Source organism: Cetorhinus maximus, chromosome 19, assembly GCF_964194155.1.
Source record: "Cetorhinus maximus chromosome 19, sCetMax3.hap1.1, whole genome shotgun sequence".
NCBI lineage: Eukaryota > Metazoa > Chordata > Chondrichthyes > Lamniformes > Cetorhinidae > Cetorhinus > Cetorhinus maximus.
Window position 1 is genome coordinate 93,380,358 of NC_135897.1, and position 22,547 is coordinate 93,402,904.

General features: G+C 44.4%; 1 protein-coding gene across 1 annotated transcript in view; it reads left to right on the top strand.

The window, feature by feature from the left end:
* slc7a14a (solute carrier family 7 member 14a) overlaps positions 1–22,547 on the top strand; it is a 91,115-nt gene that overhangs the window by 36,384 nt on the left and 32,184 nt on the right. The window contains exons 2-3 of the mRNA XM_078564397.1: positions 17,446–17,682; positions 18,971–19,188. Of these exons, the coding sequence (XP_078420523.1) occupies positions 17,446–17,682; positions 18,971–19,188 (455 nt within the window). The remainder of the gene's footprint in view (positions 1–17,445; positions 17,683–18,970; positions 19,189–22,547) is intronic.

Genomic DNA, 22,547 nt, shown 5'->3' on the forward strand with positions numbered 1-22,547 from the left:
TGTAACAATTTATCTTCACCTTATTTTTCCTGGAATCCAGCAGCTATGAGATTGTCACAGGCACGTCTTCTGTGTTGTGCCCGCGCAATGGCATCCTGACATATTTCGTCTGAATCCTCGCCCTCTTCAAATTCATCCCTTTCAATGCCCTCCTTGCCTAAGGAGATGTGTATCTCCTCCATGTCTCCCAGTGGCAAAACATCCCCCCTTGGCAGCGCTAGGTTGTCAGGACAAAGCAAACCTCGATGATACAGGACCCCCTCTGAGTTGAGTATTGGAGAGCTCCGCCTGATTGGTCCAAACATCTGCAATGCAGGTTAAGAGGTCAATAGTCTACTCTATTAAGGACCTTGTGACTGAATGTGCAGCATTGTGTCTCTACTCAGATGCACTCTGTGGATAATGAATGGGCACCATTAGCCATGTCTTCAGAGGGTACCCCTCATCACTGAGGAGCCAACTGTCTAAGCGCTGAGCTCCCTCATATATCTCAGGAGCCTGCTAGTGACTCAAAATGTACAAATCATGTGAGATCCTTGGGTTCCTAGCACAAACATGCTTGATCTGCTTTCTGTAATCACAGAAAAGCTGGATGCTCAGAGAGTGAAATACTTTTCTATTTATCAATCTTAGCGGCTGCTGCCAGGGAGCTCTGAAGGCCACACGTGTGCAGTCAATGGCGTCCTGCACTTGTGGAAAGTCTGAGATTGCAACGAGCCCCATAGCTCTGGCAGTCTGGCTTGCTTCATCCGTGCGGAACTGCATGTAACGGTGAGATTTGTTGAAAAGGGCATTGGTCACCTCCCTTATGCATTTGTGTGTTGCCAATTGTGAGATTCTGCAAAGGTCTCCGTGGAGCCCTGGAAGAGTTTGCTGGCAAAAATGTTCAGAACGGCGGTAACATTCAGAGCAGTCGGCATTGGATGCCCTCCAAGTCCGTGTGATGCGAGTTCCCCATGGTGAATGTGGCAAATATGAGTTACCACATCCCTAGACAAGCAAATACACCTGGAGCACTGTCTTTCATTCCTGTCTTTGTATGAGCTGCTTCTTCTGTCAACCCTTGGTCACGCCAAATGTCTTTGTGGATTTGGCCCCTCCTTGTCAGCACCTGGGTCACCCTGGGGCCTCGCCGGCTCTTGTTCCTCAGGGTGATGGTCTTTCCTGAGCCGTGCCAATTGGCGACGGGTCCTTCTTCCCCCCATTCTCATCAAAGATATCAAGAAGGAAGCATTGCCTGATGCCTCCATTCTCCACTCCTCCCTGTCCCTGTGAATGGATACAATGGGCACTCAATGTTAGTTCCTGTTAAATTGTCTTCCTCCATATACATGGCTGCTATGCAGTCTCCAGCCCTTGTCTTTCCCTTAGTCTGCACATCGCACACCAAGTCCGTCCCTGGTGGGATGATATAATTCTGGAGGATGACAGGTGGCTGATCTTTCCCCTCGGACATGAATGCACATTCACAGCGAGGGTGTTCAAAAAGGTCCTAGGACCCACAGTCAACCTTGCCCAGCATGCTATGCTGTGCATTACCGTCACTGCCAGAGAGGCCTTCCCCAACCCAAGACCAGGACCAAGACATGTAGGCCATGCAAAGCCCTTTAACATGGCCCTCAGAGCCCCAGGACAGTCTCTTAATATATCCCTGGCAGCGTGGTCTCAGCCCGAGGCTCGTCCTTGGACAGACTTATAATTCTTGCTCCAGAACTGTCTTTCACCACTCCATTCTCTTCCGTGATTCCCACCCTCTAGTCCTGCCTCTGGCTCCCCCCTCCCCTCCCATGTTCCACCACCCCCCCTGCTTAGTCCTGTCCTTGCCTTCCCTCCTCCCCATTGGTATCACCTTCCCTGGCCAGCCTTGGTGCAGCTTCTAACACAATCACCCAGAATCTTGCAGCAACACTCTTAAAGGTAGACAAAAGCAGCGTCTAGTTGTTGGTGAAGTGAAGCTTGCCCAGTACACGTTACTTATAGAGTTAGGAAACGGACCATTCTAATTATCTGCTGGCGGAACGTTTAATTTACAGGGAAATGTAATTCCACCAAGTTGGCCTTTTAATGGGCATTGATGAGACGCAAATGGATGCAAATGTGGTTCTTGACGTAGATCAGCAGGAAACTCAACTCATCTTTAACCCCCCATCAAAGTCAGGAGAACAAAATTCCAAACTCATTTCCTGATGGTAGGAAACTGACTTTTCCTATCACGCCAAATTTTGTGCCCCACCTGCCACGATTCCCGCGGCTGGTGGGAGCGGAAGATTCCCCCTTTATCGAGGCTTAAATAAAAACAGAGAGTGCGGGAAAAACTTAGCAGGTCTGGCAGCATCTGTGGGGAGAAAAATGGAGTTAACATTTCAAGTTCATTATGACTCTTCTTCTAAGTTCCGAAGAAGTGTCCAATAGACTCAAACATCAAATCTGTTTCTCTCTTCACAGATGCTGCCAGACCTGTTGAGTATTTCCAGCAGTCTCTGTTTTTACTTCAGATCTCCAGCATCTGCAGTATTTTTCTTTTATTGGGCCTTCAAAGGTACAAGCACTGACGCCAAAGTTTTTAAACATTTTTGAATTCTACATGTTTTAATTTAAATGATGAACCTGTGAATTACTTATTTCCTCATACCATCCATAAGACCATAAGACCATAAGACATAGGAGCAGAAATTAGGCCATTCGGCCCATCGAGTCTGCTCCGCCATTCAATCATGGCTGATAAGTTCTCAACCACATTCTCCCGCCTTCTCCCCATAACCTTTGATCCCCTTACCAATCAAGAACCGATGTATCTCGGTGTTAAATACACTCAATGACCTGGCCTCCACAGCCTTCTGTGGCAATGAATTCCATAGATTCACCACTCTCTGGCTAAAGAAGTTTCTCCTCATCTCTGTTCCAAAAGGTCTTCCTTTTACTCTGAGGCTGTGCCCTCGGGTCCTAGTCTCTCCTACTAATGGAAACATCTTCCCCATGTCCACTCTATCCAGGCCTTTCAGTATTCTGTAAGTTTCAATCAGATTCCCCCTCATCCTTCTAAACTCCATCGAGTATAGACCCAGAGTCCTCAAACGTTCCTCATACGTTAAGCCTTTCATTCCTAGGATCGTTCTCGTGAACCTCCTCTGGACCCTCTCCAGGGCCAGAACATCCTTCCTGAGATACGGGGCCCAAAATTGCTCACAATATTCTAAATGTGGTCTGACCAGAGCCTTATAAAGCCTCAGCAGCACATCCCTGCTTTTATATTCTAGTCCTTTCGAAATAAATGCCAACATTGCATTTGCCTTCCTAACTACCGACTCAACCTGCAAGTTAACCTTAAGAGAATCCTGGTCTAGGATTCCCAAGTCCCTTTGCACTCCAGATTTCTGAATTCTCTCCCCATTTAGAAAATAGTCTATGCCTCTATTCTTCCTACCAAAGTGCATGACCTCACACTTCCCCACGTTGTATTCCATCTGCCACTTCTTTGCCCATTCTCCTAACCTGTCCAAATCCTTCTGCAGCCTCCCCGCCAACCAGACCATCCAAGTGGTAGAGTTTTTATTCATTCACGGGATGTGGGTTTCGCTGGCTGGGTCAGCATTTATTGCCCATCCCTAATTGTCCTTGAGAAGGTGGTGGTGAGCTGCCTTCTTGAACCGCTGCAGTCCATGTGCTGCAGGTGCACCCACAGTGCTGTTAGGGAGGGAATTCCAAGACTTTGACCCAGCGACAGTGAAGGAACAGTGATATATTTCCAAGTCAGGATGGTGAGTGGCTTCTAGGTGGTGGTGTTCTTATCGGCAGGATTTTCCCCTCATCGGGCGGGCACGGTGGGTGGGCTCAGGAACGGCCAGGAAATGGACCACCGCCCTCGATTGGGTTCCAACTGTGAGTTCACGCTGGTTGGCCAGTTAACAGCCAGCCAAAATGAAATGCACTTTGAGAGCCTCAGCGCTGCTGCGGTGGGGGCCCCAGTGCTGAAGTCTATGCCTGCATGGGGAAGCGCGTACTGAACGCTCCCTGAAGGCACAGAGCTACCTCAGGGAGCTGAAGAATTTTAAAATGAAAACAAATGATATAAACATGTCCCCACATGTGACTCATTCATATGAAGAGGGACATGTTAGAAATGATGTTAAAAAATTTTCATTTTATTTCAGTTACCATTGGAAATCTCGCCCTGCCCACGGGTGAGGTTTCATAAAAAATGCAAAGGCCGCCTGGCCTAGTCTCACACCTGCCAACCGAACGATTGAGTGGGCAGCAAAAAATACAAATGAATCACTTGTTTAAAGGCCTTAACAACACGAGAGTGCGCGATGACGTCAGGACGCTTACCCGATGTCATTGCGCACTATTTCACTCCCGTTTGGGACAGGCATACCCCCACCCACAGGACGGGAAATTCTGTCTCACATATCTGCTCCCTTGTCCTTCTAGATCTTAGCGGTTGTGAGTTTGGAAGGTGTTCCTAAGGAGCAGTTTCTGCAGTGCATTTTGTAGACGGTACACACTGCTGCTACCGAGCGTCGAAGGTGGGGAAAGTGAATGTTTAAGGTGGTGGATAGGGTGCCAGTCAAGTGGGCTGCTTTGTCCTGGACGGTGTCGAGCTTCTTGAGTGTTGTGGGAGCTGCACTCATCCAGGCAAGTGGAGAATATTCCATCACACTCCTGACTTGTGCCTTGTAGATTGCTGACAGGCTTTGTGGGGGCGGGGGCGATGGTGTAGTGACCAGAAACTGAGATGGGCTAGCCATATAAATACTGTGGCTAAAAGTACATGAATAATTTAATGTTTTTTTTACTGTTTTTAACTTAAAGTAAGGGGGTTTTTTTCAACTAGAGGCATGGCAGGGCAGTCCTGTCCCGTGTTATGTACCGCCTGCAAAATGTGGGAAGTCCTAGATGCTCCTTGTGCTCTGATTGACCATATTGGCAGGAAGTGCCACCAGCTGCAGTTACTTGATCTCCGGGTTTTCGAGTCTGAGCAGCAGCTGGAGCACTGAGGTGCATCCGCGAGGCTGAGAGTTTCGTGGATAGCACGTTTTTAGACGTGGTCATGCCGCAAATTACGAAAGTGCAGACAGAGAGGGAATGAGTGACCATCAGTCAGAAGAAAGGTGTCAGGCAGGTAGTCAGGAAATCCCCAGGATGCATCTCGCTCGAGAACCGTTTTTCTGTGTTGGAAAACGGTGAGAGTGACGGTTCCTCTGGGGAGTGCAGCCACGCTCATGGCACTGTGAGTGGCTCAGCTGCACAGGAGGAGAGGAAAAAGAGGGGAAGAGCAATAGTGGTAGGAGACTTGACAGTAAGGGGAACAGACAGGCGTTTCTGTAGTTGTAGACGTGACTCCAGGATGGTATGTTGCCTCCCTGGTGCCAGGGTCAAGGATGTTACTGAACGGCTGCAGGGCATTCTAAATGGGGAGGGCAAATAGACGAGATCATGGTACATACTGGTACCAATGACATAGGTAGAAAGAGGGATGAAGTCCTGCAAGTAGAAGTTAAGGAGCTAAGAAACAGATTAAAAAACAGGACCTCTCTGGATAACCTCCGGTGCCACGCGCTGGTGAGTATAGAAATAGGAGGTTAGTCAGATGAATGCATGGCTGGGGAGATGGTGCAGGAGGAAGGGTTTTAGATTTCTGGGACATTGGGACCGTTTCTGGGGGCGGTGGGACCTGTACAAGGCGGATGGGTTGCACCTGAACCAGAATGGGATCAACATTCTTGTGGGGAGGTTTGCTAGCACTGTTGGGGAGGGTTTAAACTAACTTGGCAAGGGGATGGGATCCTGAGAGAAAGTTCAGCAGGGGGAGATGCACAGCCAAAATTAGAAGAGAGAGCAAGTGAGTCTGGAAGGCAGAGAAATTATAGACCAGTTAAGGCAGAAGGGAGTTTGGCAAGGCTGGATGGTATTTATTTTAATGCAAGGAGTCTGACAAATAAGGCAAATGAGTTGAGGGCACAAATTAACACATGGAAGTATGATGTCATTGCTGTCACAGAGACATGGTTGAGAGAGGGGTAGGATTGGCAGCTCAATATCCCAGGATATAGGGTCTTCAGGCGAGACAGGGAAGGAAGTAAAAGAGGAGAGGGTATCACAATATTGATCAAGGAATCAATTACAGCAGTAAGGAGGGATGACATCTTAGAAGGTTCCGCAAATGAAACCATATGGGTTGAACTGAAAAACAAAAAAGGAGCAATCACATTGCTGGGAGTGTACTATAGGCCCTCAAACAGTCAGAGAGTAATAGGAAAGCAGATACGTAGGCACATTTCAGAGAAGTGCAAAAATACTAGGGTAGTAATAGTGGGGGATTTCAACTTCCCCAACATTAACTGGGTTAGTCATAGTGTGATAGGTTTAGAGGAAGCAGAATTCTTAAAATGCATCCAGGAGAGCTTTTTAAGCCAGAATGTAGAAGGTCCTACAAGAGAGGGGGCGGTCCTGGACTTAATTTTAGGGAATGGAGCCAGGCAACTGGTAGAGGCATCAATGGGGGAGTATTTTGCAGATAGTGATCATAACTCTGTTAGATTCAAAGTTGTTACAGAAAAGGACAAGGATGGGCCAAAAATCAAAGTTCTAAACTGGGGGATTGGCCAATTTCAATAAGATCAGATATGATTTGGCCAGAGTGGACTGGGAGCAGCTACTTTTAGGTAAATCTGTGTCAGAGCAGTGGGACTCATTCAAGAAGGAAATAGGGAGAGTACAGGGCCAACATATCCCAGTAAAGACAAAGGGTGGGACCAACAAATCCAGGGAATCCTGGATGTCGAGGGATATACAGGATTGGATAAAGAGAAAAAGGGATGCTTATGGCAGATACCGAGGGCTCAAAACAGTGGAAGCCCTAGAGGAATATAGAATGTGTAGGGGGGAAATTAAAATGGAAATTAGGAGGCCAAAAAGGGGGCATGAAGAAACATTGGCAGGTAAAATAATGGAATATCCAAAGTTATTTGAAAAGTACATTAAGAGTAAGAGGATGACTAGGGCCCATTAAGGACCATAGTGGTAATTTGTGTGTGGAGCTGGAAGACATAGGTAGGGTTCTAAATGAATACTTTGTGTCAGTGTTCACAAGTGAGAGGGATAACGTGGATATGGCAATTAGGCAGCAGGACTCATATAATTAAAGAAATTAGCATAGAAAGGGAGGAGGTTCTAAGTGGTCTGGCAGGCTTAAAAGTAGATTATTATCTACAGCCCTGGATGAAATGTATCCCAGGCTGTTGAGTGGGGCAAGGGAGGAGATAGCAGAGGCGCTGGCAATAATTTTCAATCCCTCTCTGGCCACAGGAGAGGTGCCAGAGGACTGCAGGACAGCCAATGTGGTACCGTTATTCAAGAGGGGAGGAAGGGATAAACCAGGGAACTACAGGCCAGTGAGTCTAACCTCAGTGGTGGAGAAACTATGGAAGCAATTCTGAGGGACAGAATTAATCTATACTTGGAGAGGCAGGGATTAGCCAAGGACAGTCAGCATGGTTTTGTTAAAGGGAGGTCATGTCTGACCAATTTGATTGAATTTTTCGAAGAGGTGACCAGGTGTGTAGATGAGGGCAATGCATTTGACATAGTCTACTTGGCTTTACAGAAGGTCCCGCATGGGTGACTGATAACGAAGGTAAGAGCCCATGGGATCCAAGGCAATTTGGCAAATTTGATCCAGAATTGGCTGAGTGGCAGGAAGCAGAGGGTGATGGTCGAGGGGTGTTTTTGTGACTGGATGCTTGTGTCCAGTGGGGTTCCACAGGGATCGGTGTTGGGTCCCTTGCGGGTTGTGGTATATATAAACGATTTAGACTTGAAGGTAGGAGGGTTGATCAGTAAGGTTGCGGACGACACAAAAATTGATGGGGTGGTAAATAGTGCGGAGGATAGCCTTCGATTACAGGAGGATATAGACGGGCTGGTCAGATGGGCTGATCAGTGGCAAATGGAATTTAATCTGGGTAAGCGTGAGGTGATGCACTTGGGCAGGACAAACAAGGCACGGGAATACATGATGAATGGTAGGACCCTGGGAAATACTGAGGATCAGATGGACCTTGGTGTGCATCTCCACCGGTCCCTTAAGGTAGCGGGACAGGTAGATAAGGCGGTTAAGAAGGCATATGGGATACTTGCCTTTAATAGCCAAGGCATAGAATATAAGAGCAGGGAGGTTATGCTGGATCTGTATAAAACGCTGGTTAGGCCACAGCTAGAATATTGCGTGCAGTTCTGGAATCCACATTATAGGAAGGATGTGATTGCATTAGAGAGAGTGCAGAGGAGATTTACCAGGATGTTGCCTTGGCTGGAGAGTTTTAGTTATGAGGAGAGATTGGATAGACTGGGGTTATTTTCCTTGGAGCAGAGGAGATTGAGAGGGGATCATGATTGAAATGTATAAAATTATGAGGGGCATAGATAGGGTAGACAGGAAGGAAATTTTCCCCTTGGTGGAGGGATCAAAATCCAGGGGGTATTGATTTAAGGTAAGGGGCAGGAGGTTTAGAGAGGGTGTAGGAAGAATTTTTTCACCTAGAGGGCGGTGGGAATCTAGAACTCACTGCCTGAAAGGGTGGTAGAGGCAGAAACCCTCATAACATTTAAGAAGTATTTGGATGTGCACTTGCGATGCCATGGCATACAAGGCTATGGGCCTAGTGCTGGAAAATGGAATTAGAATAGTTAAGTACTTGTTTGACTGGTGCAGACTCGATGGGCTGAAGGGCCTTTTTCTGTGCTGAAGGCCTCAATGACTCTATGACTCTAAGAGCAGGTCAGAGGCTAGGAATCCTGTGACGAGTAACTTACCCCCTGACAGCAGCAGTGTGTGTACCATCTACAAGGTGCACTGCAGGAATTCACCATGGCTCCTTCAACAGCACCTTCCAAATCCACTGATGTAGTATTGAGAAGAGAAGAATTGTGTGACATGAAAAGAATAAGGGCCATTTAATTCATATTCTACCATCCTGGTGATCATATGATTCAACGATAGTGGAGTTGTGGGCTGTTCACAGCAATTAATCTCTTGTTTGTCAATCATTGAAGAAAAGAAGATTTGAGGGGACATGAGCCAGGTTTTTGAAGCGCTGAGAGGCACTGATGTAGGATCTAATCATATTTACTTGAACTGTGAATAAAAGAAACAAGACACAGATAAAAGCTAACAAAACAATTTTGAAACGACAGATCAGTGTAAGTTATTTTTCATACAGAAGGAAGTGCTTTACGAGGTTTTGATTAATTTTAATATCTAAATCAGTCTCTGATATATGAAGCATATTTTCAAACAAACAGCTGAGATTATCGTCTATTTAAAAGGAGCTGGATAAATATCTGTCCGGGGATGTGATTGGGTACTATCTGAATAGGTAGAGACTGAAATGGCCAAATGCTCCTTGAAACCACGATGCTGTTAGGATTGAGGAAGGGAGAGTTGTTGGGGGCACATTTATTGTTGTTTATAATAGGCAACACATGGAGATGTGATGACAGCTAAATAAAGAATCGAGGAGGGATCAACCTTTTCCCTGACCAGCTGAAAAATGGATCTAACTATCACTCTACATGGGGGGCAGTTAGCTCAGTTGGCTGGATGACTGGTTTGTGATGTAGAGTGATGCCAACAATGCGGGCTCGATTCCTGTACTGCTGAGATCATCCATGAAGGCCCTGCCTTTTCAACCTCGCCCCTTGCCTAAGGTGTGGTGACCCTCAGGTTAAATTCACCACCAGTCATCTCTCTCTAATGAGAGAGCATCCTCTGGTCCTCTGGTACTATGGTGGTGACTTTCCTATCTCTGTAAACCTCCAAGACCTCTGTGCTCATCTAACTCTGGCCTCTTGAGCATTCCCAGTTTTAATCACTGCACCATTGATGACCAGGCCTTCAGTTACCTGGGCCCTAAATTCTTGAATTCCCTTCCTAAACCTCGTCACCCCTACCTCTCCTTATTCCTTAAAGCCTCTGTCTTTGACCAAAGCTTTGGCTATTTGCCTCAGGATTGACTTATGTGACTTAGTGTCTAACTTTAAAGGTGCTGTCTATAAAACTGTATAAATATAAATCCAAAGATTGGTGTGAGAGAAATGGATTTGGATTCATGGGGCACTGGCACCAGTACTGGGGAAAATGGGAGCTATACCGTTGGGATGGCCTGAACCATGCTGCCGAGTTGTTTAACTAGGGCAGTAGAGAGGACTGTGAACTAACTAGTGGAGGGGAGAGACCACATGAGGGAAGATATTGCTAGAATTTTCAAAAACACTAAAAAGACTCTGTATCATTTAAGATAAAGGCTCTGTATCAGAAAACCTGAGGCAAATGCAGCAAGACCTGGATAATATCCAGGCTTGGGCTGATGAGTGGCAAGTAACATTCATGCCACCCAAATGCCAGGCAATTACCATCTCCAGTAAGAGAGAATCTAACCATCGGCCCTTGACATTCGCTGAATCACCCACTATCAACATCCTGGGGGTTACCATTGACCAGAAACTGAACTGGACCAGCCATATAAATACTGTGGCTACAAGAGCTGGTCAGACACTGGGAATTCTTCAACGAGTAACTCACTCCCTGACTCCCCAAGGCCTGTCCACCATCTACAAGGCACAAGTCAGGAGTGTGATGGAATACTCTCCACTTGCCTGGATGAGTGCAGCTCCCGCAAAACTCAAGAAGCTTGCTATCATCCAGGACAAAGAAACCCACTTTATTTGCACCACATCCACAAACACTCATTCCATCCACCACCAACGCACAGTAGCAGCAGTGTGTACCATCTATTTAGATGAACTGCAGAAACTCACTAAGGGTCCTTAGGCAGCACATTCCAAACCCACAACCACTACCATCTAGAAGCACAAGGGCAGCAGATAGATGGGAACACCACCACTTGGAAGTTCCGCTCCAAGCCACTCACCATCCTGACATGGAAATACATCACTGTCACTGGGTCAAGATCTTGGAACTCCCTGCCTAACAGCACTGTGGGTGTACCTACACCACATGGACTGCAGTGGTTCAAGAAGGAAGCTCACCACCACCTTCTCAAGGGCAATTAGGGATGAGCAATAAATGCCAGCCTAGCCAGTGATGCCCACATCCCATAAACAAATTAAAAAATCGTTACAAAACAGATGAACTGTCATCTTAAATAGAAATGTATATGTAGGAGCTAATAGCCATTATAGAGATTATCATCTTTTTAAAATGAGCTGGATAAATTTCCAGTTGGGAATGTGATTGGAGACTCTACAGGAATAGGCACAAACTGAAATGGCCCAAATGCTGCTGAAACCAAGATACGGTTGGGGTCAGGAATGGCGAGTTGTTGAGGGCACATGGATTGTGCCCTTGGTCTAGGAAGAGTGTCCTGCAGTCAGTTCTTGTTGAAAATAATAACAGTGACATCACAAGACAGCGCGAGAGAGCAGCGGAGAGATCAGAACCAGTGTGAGTACGGGGAAGCTTCAAAAAGTAACGTCAGCACAAAGCTGAGAGCTGATTGGTGAGTAGCGGGTAAGTGTTTTTCACCAGTTTTTTTTCTCCAGTTTTTCTCCAGTTTAAAATAGATTAAGCTGAGGAAATGTAAGAGTTCCAGCTTTTATTTAAAGTACATAAATAATTTAATGTTTTTTTACTGTATTTAACTTAAAGTAAGGGTTTTTTTTTTCAACTAGAGGCACGGCAATGCAGCTCAGTCCCGTGTTATCCTAGACGCTCCTTGCGCTCTGATCGACCACGTGTGCAGGCAGTGCCACCAGCTGCAGCTACTTGAGCTCCAGGTTTCGGAGCTTGAGCGGCAGCTGGAGGCACTGAGGTGCATCCGCAAGGCTGAGTGTTTCGTGGATAGCACGTTTTTAGATGTGGTCACCCCAAAGTTTATGGAAGTGCAGACAGAGAGGGAATGGGTCACCATCAGTCGGAAGAAAGGTGTCAGGCAGGTAGTCAGGAAATCCCCAGGGTGCATAAAACAATGGATGGAAAGACATTTAAAAAGAATGGAAATAGGTGGGAAAATAAAAATTTATATAAATTATTGGGGGAAAAAAAGGGGGGGATCAGAAAAGGGGTGGGGACGGAGGAGAGAGTTCATGATCTAAAATTGTTGAAGTCAATATTCAGTCCGGAAGGCTGTAAAGTGCCTAGTTGGAAGATGAGATGCTGTTCCTCCAGTTTGCGTTGAGCTTCACTGGAACAATGCAGCAGGCCAAGGACGGACATGTGGGCATGAGAGCAGGGTGGTGTGTTAAAATGGCAAGCGACAGGGAGGTCTGGGTCATGCTTGCGGACAGACCGAAGGTGTTCCGCAAAGCGGTCACCCAGTCTGCGTTTGGTCTCTCCAATGTAAAGGAAACCACTTTGGGAGTAGCGAATGCAGTAGACTAAATTGAGGGAAGTGCGAGTGAAATGCTGCTTCACTTGAAAGGAGTTCTTGGGCCCTTGAATGGTGAGGAGAGGGGAAGTAAAAGGGCAGGTATTGCACCTTCTGCGGTTGCATGGGAAGGTGCCGTGGGAGGGGGTTGAGGTGTTGGGGGTGATGGAGGAGTGGAACAGGGTGTCCCGGAGGGAACGATCCCTGCAGAATGCCGCTGGAGGGATGAAGGCAAGATGTGTTTGGCGGTGACATCATGCTGGAGTTGGCGGAAATGGTGGAGGATGATCCTTTGGATGCGGAGGCTGATGGGGTGATAAGTGAGGACAAGGTGGGCCCTATCATGGTTCTGGGAGGGAGAGGAAGGTGTGAGGGCGGATGCGCGGGAGATGGGCCAGACACGGTTGAGGGCCCTGTCAACGACCGTGGGTGGAAAACCTCAGTTAAGTAAGAAGGAAGACATGTCAGAGGAACTGTTTTTGAAAGTGGCATCATCAGAACAGATGCGACGGAGGCGAAGGAACTGAGAGAATGGGATGGAGTCCTTACAGGAAGCGGGATGTGAGGAGCTGTAGTCGAGGTAGCTGTGGGAGTCGGTAGGTTTGTAATGAATATTGGTGGACAGTCTATCACCAGAAATTGAGACAGAGAGGTCAAGGAAGGGAAGGGAAGTGTCAGAGATGGACCATGTGAAAATGATGGAGGGGTGGAAATTGGAAGCAAAATTAATAAATTTTCCCAGGTCCACACGAGAGCATGAAGCCGCACCAAAGTAATCATCGATGTACCGGAGAAAGAGTTGTGGGAGGGGGCCGGAGTAGGACTGGAACAAAGAATGTTCCACATACCCCATAAAAAGACAGGCATAGCTGGGGCCCATGCAGGTACCCATAGCCACACCTTTTATTTGGAGGAAGTGAGAGGAGTTTAAGGAGAAATTGTTTAGTGAAAGAACAAGTTCAGCCAGACGGAGGAGAGTAGTGGTGGATGGGGATTTTTTGGGCCAACAGTAACAACACTGTGGTTTGAGTATTCCAGGAGAAATAATGTGGGCTTGTAAGAAAGGCACTACAATAATCATGGGTGATTTTAATCTACATTTAGATTGGATGAATCAGATTGATAAAGGTAGTCTAGAAGATGATTTCATAGTGTTTTCAGGACAATTTCTTAGAGCAATGCATTCTAGAGCCAACCAGAGAGCAGGCAATTCTAGACCTGGCAATGTGCAATGAGACCAGGTTTATTAATGACCTCACAGAAACAGAGCCTCCAGGTAGCAATGATCATAACCTGATTTAATTTCACATTCAGTTTGAGGGAGAGAAAAGTGTTTCTAAGACTAGAATTTAAACTTAGATAAAGGCAATTGAAGAGTATGAAGATGTAACTGCTTAAAGTGAACTGGGAAATAAGTTAAGGGGTAAGTCAGTAGAAATGCAGTGGCAGACAGGAGATGTTAAGGAGATATTTCATAATGTTTAGCAAAGATACATTCCAGTGAGAAAGGAAGACTCTAAGATACAGAAGCAGCATCCGTGGTTAACTAAGGAAGTTAAAGATAATATCAAACTGAAAGAAAAGGTTAAAATTCTGTAAAGATTAATGGTAGGTGAGAAGATTTGAACAGAATTTTAAAACCAGCAAAGAATGACTCAAAGAGTCATAAGTAGAGAGAAATTAGAGTATGAGAGAAAACTAGCTAGAAATATAAAAACAGGTAGTTTCCAGAAATATTTGAAAAGGAAAAGAGGAACAAGCATGGGTCTTCTAAACAGTGCGTCTAGGGAATTAATAATGGGAAAGAAGGAAATGCTGGAAGCATCTGTCATAACTATAGAAGATAAAAATAACATCCCCGAAATAATTGTAAATCAAGAGGTGAAACGGAGGGAGGAACTTAAAACAATTAGGATCACCAGGTAAAGGGTATTGAGAAAACTATTAGAAATAAAGGCTGACAATTCACCAGGACCTGATGGACATCATCCTCGGGTCCTAAAAGAAGTGGCTGAAGAGATAGTAGATGCATTGGTTTTAATTTTCCAATTTTAAAATTCTACTTATTTCAGAAAAGTCCCATTAGATTGGAAAATAGAAAATTCTATTCAAGAAAGGAAGGATACAGAAAGCAGGTAGCTATAGGCCAGTTCACCTAACGTATGCCAGAGGGAAAATGCTATTTCTTAAAGAGGTTTTAGCAGGGAACAAGCAAAATCTTAATGCAATCAGGCAGAGTCAGCATGGTTTTGTGAAAGGAAATCACATTTGACTAATTTATTAGAGTGTTGCTGAAAAAAGATACATGCTGTTGAAGCTTTTTGTCTTGCCCTCATCAGGACAGAAAATCGGGAATACCAATAGTAAAGGGGAGCAACAATTTATACTGAACAAAAACAAAAATACCTGGAAAAATTCAGCAGGTCTGACAGCATCTGCAGAGAGGGATACAGTTGACTTTTCGAGTCCATATGACCCTTCATCAGAACTAGGACATATAGAAATGAGATGAAATATAAGCTGGTAGAAGGGGGTGGGACAGGTAGAGCTGGATAGGGGGCCAGTGATAGGTGGAGGGCAAAAAGAGATTGCCAAAGATGTCATTGACAAAAGGACAAAGAGGTGTTGACGGTGGTGATATTATCTAAAGGATGTGCTAATGGGGACATTAAGGGAAGCAAGCTAGCGGCAGATGGCTCTAGTGCGGATGGGGTGGGGGGAACGGATCGAAATGGGCTAAAAGGAGGAGATGAAACAATAGATCGAAATAAATTTAAAAATAGGAGGTAAACAATTTATACTGCATTATAAGAGAGCGCTGATTGATTGGCAAGTGGACTCTGATTGGTAGAGGTATTGCCATGCAGAATGCACCAGAGAACAGTTAACTGCTAAGCTTTAGTTTAAATTTAAGCCAGGCAAGGTTGACTCTGATTGGTCAAGGCATTGCCATGGCAAATGATTCAGGGAATGGTTGTCCCCCAAGCTTTTGTTTAGTTGAAAAAGGTGCAATGTGTGGACATGCTCCTTCTGTCTGCAAAGGACAGGGCCCTGTGTGTGAATATATGTAACTTCTAGTACACGTAAGTGAGCCACATGCGAGCCCATCTGATAATCTTAAATTGGTTGTCAGTATAGTTCTTAGCACAATCAAGATTGTTAAGCCTATGCTGTCCATTCGCAGAATCACATATAATGTTGGACACTTTGTTTTGTGTTTTGCAAGTACGGGCTAGTTGGTTATGATTAGTACTTTGCCTGTTGCAAACAGCTGAAGGGGCGTGCTGATTGATAGCCATTGGGACATGACAACCTACATACCTGGCATCATACCAGCACTGAAATTCATATACCACATTATTCATTTGTGTGATAGGCAGAACATCTTTTTGGCTTGACTGCAGCATCCTGTTAGTGGAGAATACCACTTGTGTTGCTCCTGCATAGTAGCAGCTTGAAACAGCTAGTTTCACCTGTTATTCAAATTTTTGAGACACCTTACCCTTCCATGGTAATCTGAGGTAGACTCGGCACTTTTCAAGGTCAAAAGATTTATTAGAGTTCTTTGAGGACACAACAAGTAATGCGGGTAAAGAGGAACCTGTAGGTGTGGTGTACTTGGATTTGCAAAAGATATTTGATAAGGAGCCACATCAAAGGTTGCTACACAGAGTATGAGCTCTGTAGGGGGTGGTGGTGGGGCTGAACTATTTGCAATCTATACAAAAGACTTGGATGAAGGGACTGAATGTATGATTGTTAAATTTGCTGTTGACACAAAGATGGTTCGAAAGTAAATTATGGGGAGGACATAACAAGTCTACAAAGGGATTTAGATAGGTTAATTGAGTGGGCAGAAAAATGGCAGACGGAATATAATATGGGAAAGTGTGAACTCGTCCACTTTGGCAGGAAGAATAGAAGGGCAATATATTACTTAAATGGAGAAAGATTGCGGTACAGAGGGATCTGGGTGTCCTGGTACATGATTGACAACTGGTAAGTATGTAGGTACAGCAAGTGATTAGGCAGGCAAATAAAATGTCCTAATTTATTGCAAGGGGAATGGAATGTAAAATTAGGGAAGTTTTCCTACAATTGCAAGGGTGTTGGTGAGACCACATCTGGGGCACTGTGTATAGTTTTGGAATCCTTACTTGAGAAAGGATACAATAGCATTAAAAACAATTCAGAGAAGGCTCATTCAACTGATTCCCAGGATGAAGGGAATATTTTATGAGAAAAGATTGGACAGGCTAGGCCTGTATCCATCGAAGTTTAGAGGACTGAGAGGTGATCTTAATGAAACATATAAGATCCTGAGGAGATTGACAGCGTGGATGCTGAGAGGATGTTTTCCCTTATGGGACAGACTAGAACTAGAGGACATAATTTAAAAATGAGGGGTCTCCCATTTAAGGTGGAGATGAGGAGAAATTTTTTCTCTCAGAGGATTATTGGTCTGTGAAATTCTCTTACCGGACAGCAGTGGAAGCAAGTTCATTGAATATTTTTAAAGCTGACTTAGATGGATTCTTGATTGACAGGGGAGTTGAAGGATGTAGGGGGTAGAGAGAAAAGTGGAGTTGAGACCACAATCAGGTCAGCCATGACCTTATCAAATGGTGGATCAAGCTTGAGGGGCTGAATGGCCTACTACTGCTCCTAACCTGTAAGTTCAAATAAGTTGCTGTTTTTCCTTTCTAGTTTCAGATTTTCAGCATTTTTTTAAAATCCCTGGATCGATATTCTAGAGTTTTGCTTGTTTTTTCTTTCAGAATCAAAGAATACTTTGAAAGTTGAACTTTCCCTCGGCAGATTAAATGGGCGGGTAGAGTCTATGAAAACGCGGAATGCACATGGGCTGTAAGAGGAGATTAAGTGGTTTTACAGAATCCAGGCGAGGGAAGTTTGGACACAGTCAGTAGATGGAGTGGCCTTTGAATGACCTTCTCACATTCTGGGTTTTCTTCTTTCAATCTCCCATTTAGACTGAAGGCTACAGGAATGTTGACAGCTCTGCCCTCTTTATGAACGTATTTGCTCTTTTCTCTTCTAGGTGTGTGCTACGCTGAGTTTGGAGTGCGAGTACCTAAAACTACCGGCTCAGCCTACACCTACAGTTACGTGACAGTGGGGGAGTTTGTGGCATTCTTCATTGGGTGGAACCTGATTTTGGAGTATCTGATTGGCACAGCAGCTGGTGCCAGTGCCCTGAGCAGTATGTTTGACTCACTGGCCAACCACACCATGAGCCATTGGATAGTGGACTATGTTGGCACTTTAAATGGACTAGGTAGGTCAATACAATTTAAACAATAAATACAGTTAGTTTTTAACTTTGATAGAAGCACTGGACCCATGAGTCCTAGCATTAGGTTTCCGTAAGTTTAATTATATACTGTTAGCTTACACAGAAATCGGCCATTCAGACCAACAAATCCATACTGCAGCTATGCTCTACATGAGCCTCCACTGACCTATAGCACCATATTAGCATATTCTTCTATCCCTTTCTCCCTCATGTGTTTATCTGGCTTCCTGTTAAATATACTTGTGCTATTCATTGGAGCTACTCCCTCTGGTAATGCTCTCACCACTCTCTGGGTAAGGAAGTTTCTTCTGAATTCCCTTGTGGATTTATTAGTGACTATCTTAAATTAATGGCCTTTTAGCTTTGAAGCTCCAACATGTAAAAATACCTTCTCTACGTCTACCCAATCGAACCTCTTCACAAATTTAAAGACCTCTATCATCTCACTCCCCCATGTCCTCTTTTTCTAGAGAAAAGAACATTAACTTGTATTCATATCAAATCTTTCATGGCATCAGGATGTCACAAAACACTTCACAGCTAATTAAGTCCTTTTTTGAAGTGTAGTTACTGTTGTAGGAAATATTGCAGCCAATTTTGGGACAGAAAGTTCCCACAAACACCGATGAGATGAAGAATAAGATAATCTATATTGGTGATGTTGGTCAAGGGGTGAGAGTTGGCCAGGACACCCATGCAGATCCCCATACATTTCTCTTCAATAGTCTCATAGGACTTTTTATATCCACCCAAGAGCTCAGGTAGGACCTCAGTTTGACACTTCATCCAAATGGCTAAGGCTATCTCTTTGCTGCCCTTTAAGTCCTTGGGTTGGAAAATAGACAGGTTTCCTTGATACTTCCCCCACCACACCCACATTAGCTCCAATCACAGAAGAGCACACCTATTGACTTTTACGATTTTCACTCTGACTGCGCTCGAACGAGTACTGTTCGTACTTGTGCTTTGGACACATACCTGCTGGGGAGCACTTTAGCACTAACCTGGTTCATTTAATATTGGAGCCATATAGCAGGAGAGACCTATCAGGCTGAAATAGATTGGAACCCTAGTCCCAGAGTGAACCAGCCACTGCGCCATCATTCAGTTTCAGTAGTAAGTGTTTCCTAGGACCTGAATTCTGGTGTTACAGACCCTTAAACCTTGCTGAAAGACAAATTGGTTTAGGCCAGTTGAAATGGCAGCTTGTTGGTCTTTAAGGTAACTCTTGTGACTGAGTGGCCCTGTTTTCTGTGGCTTGTTTGTACAGGGAAAGGGGAAGAGTCCTATCCTGACCTCCTGGCACTGTTCATCGCTGTTATTGTGACAGCCATCGTTTCCTTGGGGGTGAAAAATTCTGTGGGGTTCAACAACGTGCTGAACATCATCAACTTGGCTGCCTGGGTATTCATCATGTTTTCGGGCCTCTTCTTTATCAATAGCTCCAACTGGGATGAAGGGAGGTTTCTACCTTTCGGATGGTCTGGGGTGAGTAATAATCCCTGCAGTTCATTATTGATCAATTCCATTTGAATGTAATGGGGATGAAATTAGTCTTCACCAGTAGCAGAAATGGCGAATAGGGAATTGGCTGCCCTAGTTACACCGTGAGTGAATTTCCTTTTCACCAAAGTCAACGGAAAAGTAACTTTGGGCGCAAAGTGAAACAGGGCTGCTGCTTCTCCTGGTTCTGCTACCAGAGAAGACTGGTTTCAATCCCAAAATATTTTCTAGAACCAGCAACCCACCCAACCAATGACTTAGTGAGTAAATGTTGCATTCCTGATCCTTATTATTATTGTTATTTATACAAGGATGTATTGATATTTATATTGTTTAGATTTTGTGTTCAGCAGCAAAGTAATCGTACCCAACATAGACCTGAATGAAAATCCACAAAAATCTAGTGATCCCTGTAGCATCAATTTACCTTTCCCGAAATTAATTTTGTTCCAGCCATTCGGGGATCTCCGGTGTCCAGCAACAGTGTCATCAAGCAGTGTAGACAGCCAACCACAGGGCAGAATTCTCACAGACAGCAAGCCAGGAAGTAAAAGGCACTGATTATCCTTCATTTTTTAATGTTTCCACAGACTGAGCTATAATGATTGGAGCATACATATGTGAATAAGGTAGAAATGGAAATGTCATAAAGAAAATTAAAAAAATATATTTTTGGTTATTTTAAAAACATATGGAATTTTTTAAGTTATAATACAGTAGTCCGCCATTCTAGAAATATAGGCCAGAAGCTTCTTGCAGCATTAAGTCTCCTGATGGCATGATCGGAAGTACGCAGGATTTCCAATTGTAGGCGGGATGGTTGGCTGTCGCATGATTGCACGGCAGCCGCTAATTGGATATCCGTGGATGAGGTACCCAGCCAATCATGTGATGGAGTGGACAGGGCATCAACAACCTTGTCAATGCCTCATGGGTTCAAAGGTCTGGGTGTGATATAAGGGCACTGTAATAATCTAATATGGAATACACCTTTAAGACAAGTGTTGTAATGTAAGATCACATGATCTTAATACCCAACAGCAGAATAGCGCAGGCTACCTCTGTGAGAGAGTCTTGAGTTACACACTGAAGAATGAAGACAGAGTTTCGAGCTGTGAGCACACAAATGTAGCTGCTGAGTTTCATTTGTAAATAAACATGTGTTTATTCTAATGGTGATCTCCTGATGTTCTCTGTCTCTGTACCGATTTGGTCACCCCGAATAAATCGTGAAACCCCGATCCTTTCGTCCCAACAAACTAAAGGGTACTGGATCCAACAAACTGGCGATGAGAGTAAAAGCACGAAAAACCATAGAGAAAATGCGGTAAAAAGCGAGGGAGAATGAAGGAAATCAGGAGAACTGAAATCAGGCCGTGCCTCGCATGGTAACTGTAAGTAAAAGAAAAGTTCCTCCTTGAGCATTGAAGCAATCCCCTCAGAGCATGCTGCAACTTGGAAGAGTGGAGCTTTTCCACCCAACCTCGGACAATCGGTCTCACTATGTTGAACGCCTCACGTTCTTCTTCCAGGTGAACGACATTGTGGGGGGGAGGAGAAGACACGCGTGATCTGTCAGTCCACGTGTGGGAATAAGACATACGGATTCATTCAAAATCTATTGGTGCCCAGTGCCTCAGGCTCGAAAAGTTTTGATGATTTAGTGAACCTGGTATAGAATCATTACCAGCTCAAGTCGTCGGTGACCATACAACGGTTTAAATTCAACTCAAGAGTTAGAGCTGCGAGGGAGACAGCTGCTTGTTATGTGGCAATTCTGAAGCAATTAGCTGAATATTGCGAGCTCTGTGCTTCTATCAATGTCATGCTTAGAGATCGTTTGGTGTGCGGTATAAACAAAAGAGCAACTCAGAAGAGATTACTGGCTGAAACAAATTTAGATTTTCAGAAGGCATTGGAAATCGTTCTGGCAATGGAAGGTGCAGGGCGAAACTCAGACGCCATTCAAGGAGCACGAAATGGCGCGTCCTCCATATTGGGCGGGAAGCCTCAGCCAAAAAGAATGCGAAAGTGCAGAACTTTACTCAGAAGCAGCCACCGCTAGCAGATAAATTAAAGGGGATTACTTAGCAGTAAAAACATGGCACAATAGAAATAGAGATGGAAGCAGACAACTTGGTAATGGATCACAGTTTAAAAAGATCGAATGTTTCTTCTGCCATCGATATGGACACCTCATGAGGCATTGTAAAAATAGAATCAGGCAGACTTTCAGACAAAAGCAAAAACCTAATGAGACAAACAGTGTTGAAAAGCCTGAAGTAATAGATCCTGATATCCATTCATTATATAATTTGAATGTAGGAAGAACAGAGCCTATCTACGTAACCATGAGAGTGAATGAGAAGCCTATCGGAATGGAGGTGGATACTGGTGCAGCCACTACGGTAATCAGTGAGAATACTTTTAAATACTTGAATCGTGAAGCTGAATTTAGAATAAACTATTATGATTACCCTTGATAGTAGTAGTAGGCGAGGGATCTAGTCTCCTCGGATTAAACTGGCTGAAGGAAGTTAAATTGGAATGGACGGAAATCTTCCAACTGAGAATTTAATGGACTTTCAGAGCTACTACAAAAATATGCCTCAGTTTTCAAGGAGGAACTTGGAAAAATTGAAGGACTACAAACAAAAATTCATGTAAATCCAGAGATTCATGAAGGCAAGAAAATCTGGGAGTGATACAATTTTCAGTGTGGGCAGCTCCAATTGTACCTGTTCTCATACCTGACCGAAGCATTAGAATATGCAGGGACTATACATTAACAGCCAATAAAGTTGCAAAATTGGATAGATACTCCATACCTAAATTTGTAGATTTATACACTAAATTGGAAGATGGATTGGCTTACACAAAGTTAGATTTAAGTCACGCCTACCAACAATTGGAATTAAAGAAGGCATCCTGGATGTTTGTCACCATAAATACATATAAGGGGTTGTACCAATACACCCGATTACCATTTGGTGTATCTTCAGCTTGCACCATATTCCAAAGAACAATGGAAAGTTTATTACAGGGATTGCCCCATGTTGTAGGTTATTTAGATGATATTCTCGTGACTGGACTCACTGAAAAGGAACACTTGATGAACTTGGAAGAAGTTCTGAAAAGTTTTTCGCAGGTGGGAGTGAGATTGAAAAAGGAAAAGTGCACATTCCAGGCAAAAGAGGTAACTTACCTCAGTCACAAGGTCGATTCACAAGGCCTACATCCAGTTGAAGAGAAAGTGAAAGCAATTAAAGAAGCCCCAGAGCCAAAGTGCATATTCCCGGAGATGTTCAATTACTATGAACACATCTCGCCTAATTTGTTGACAG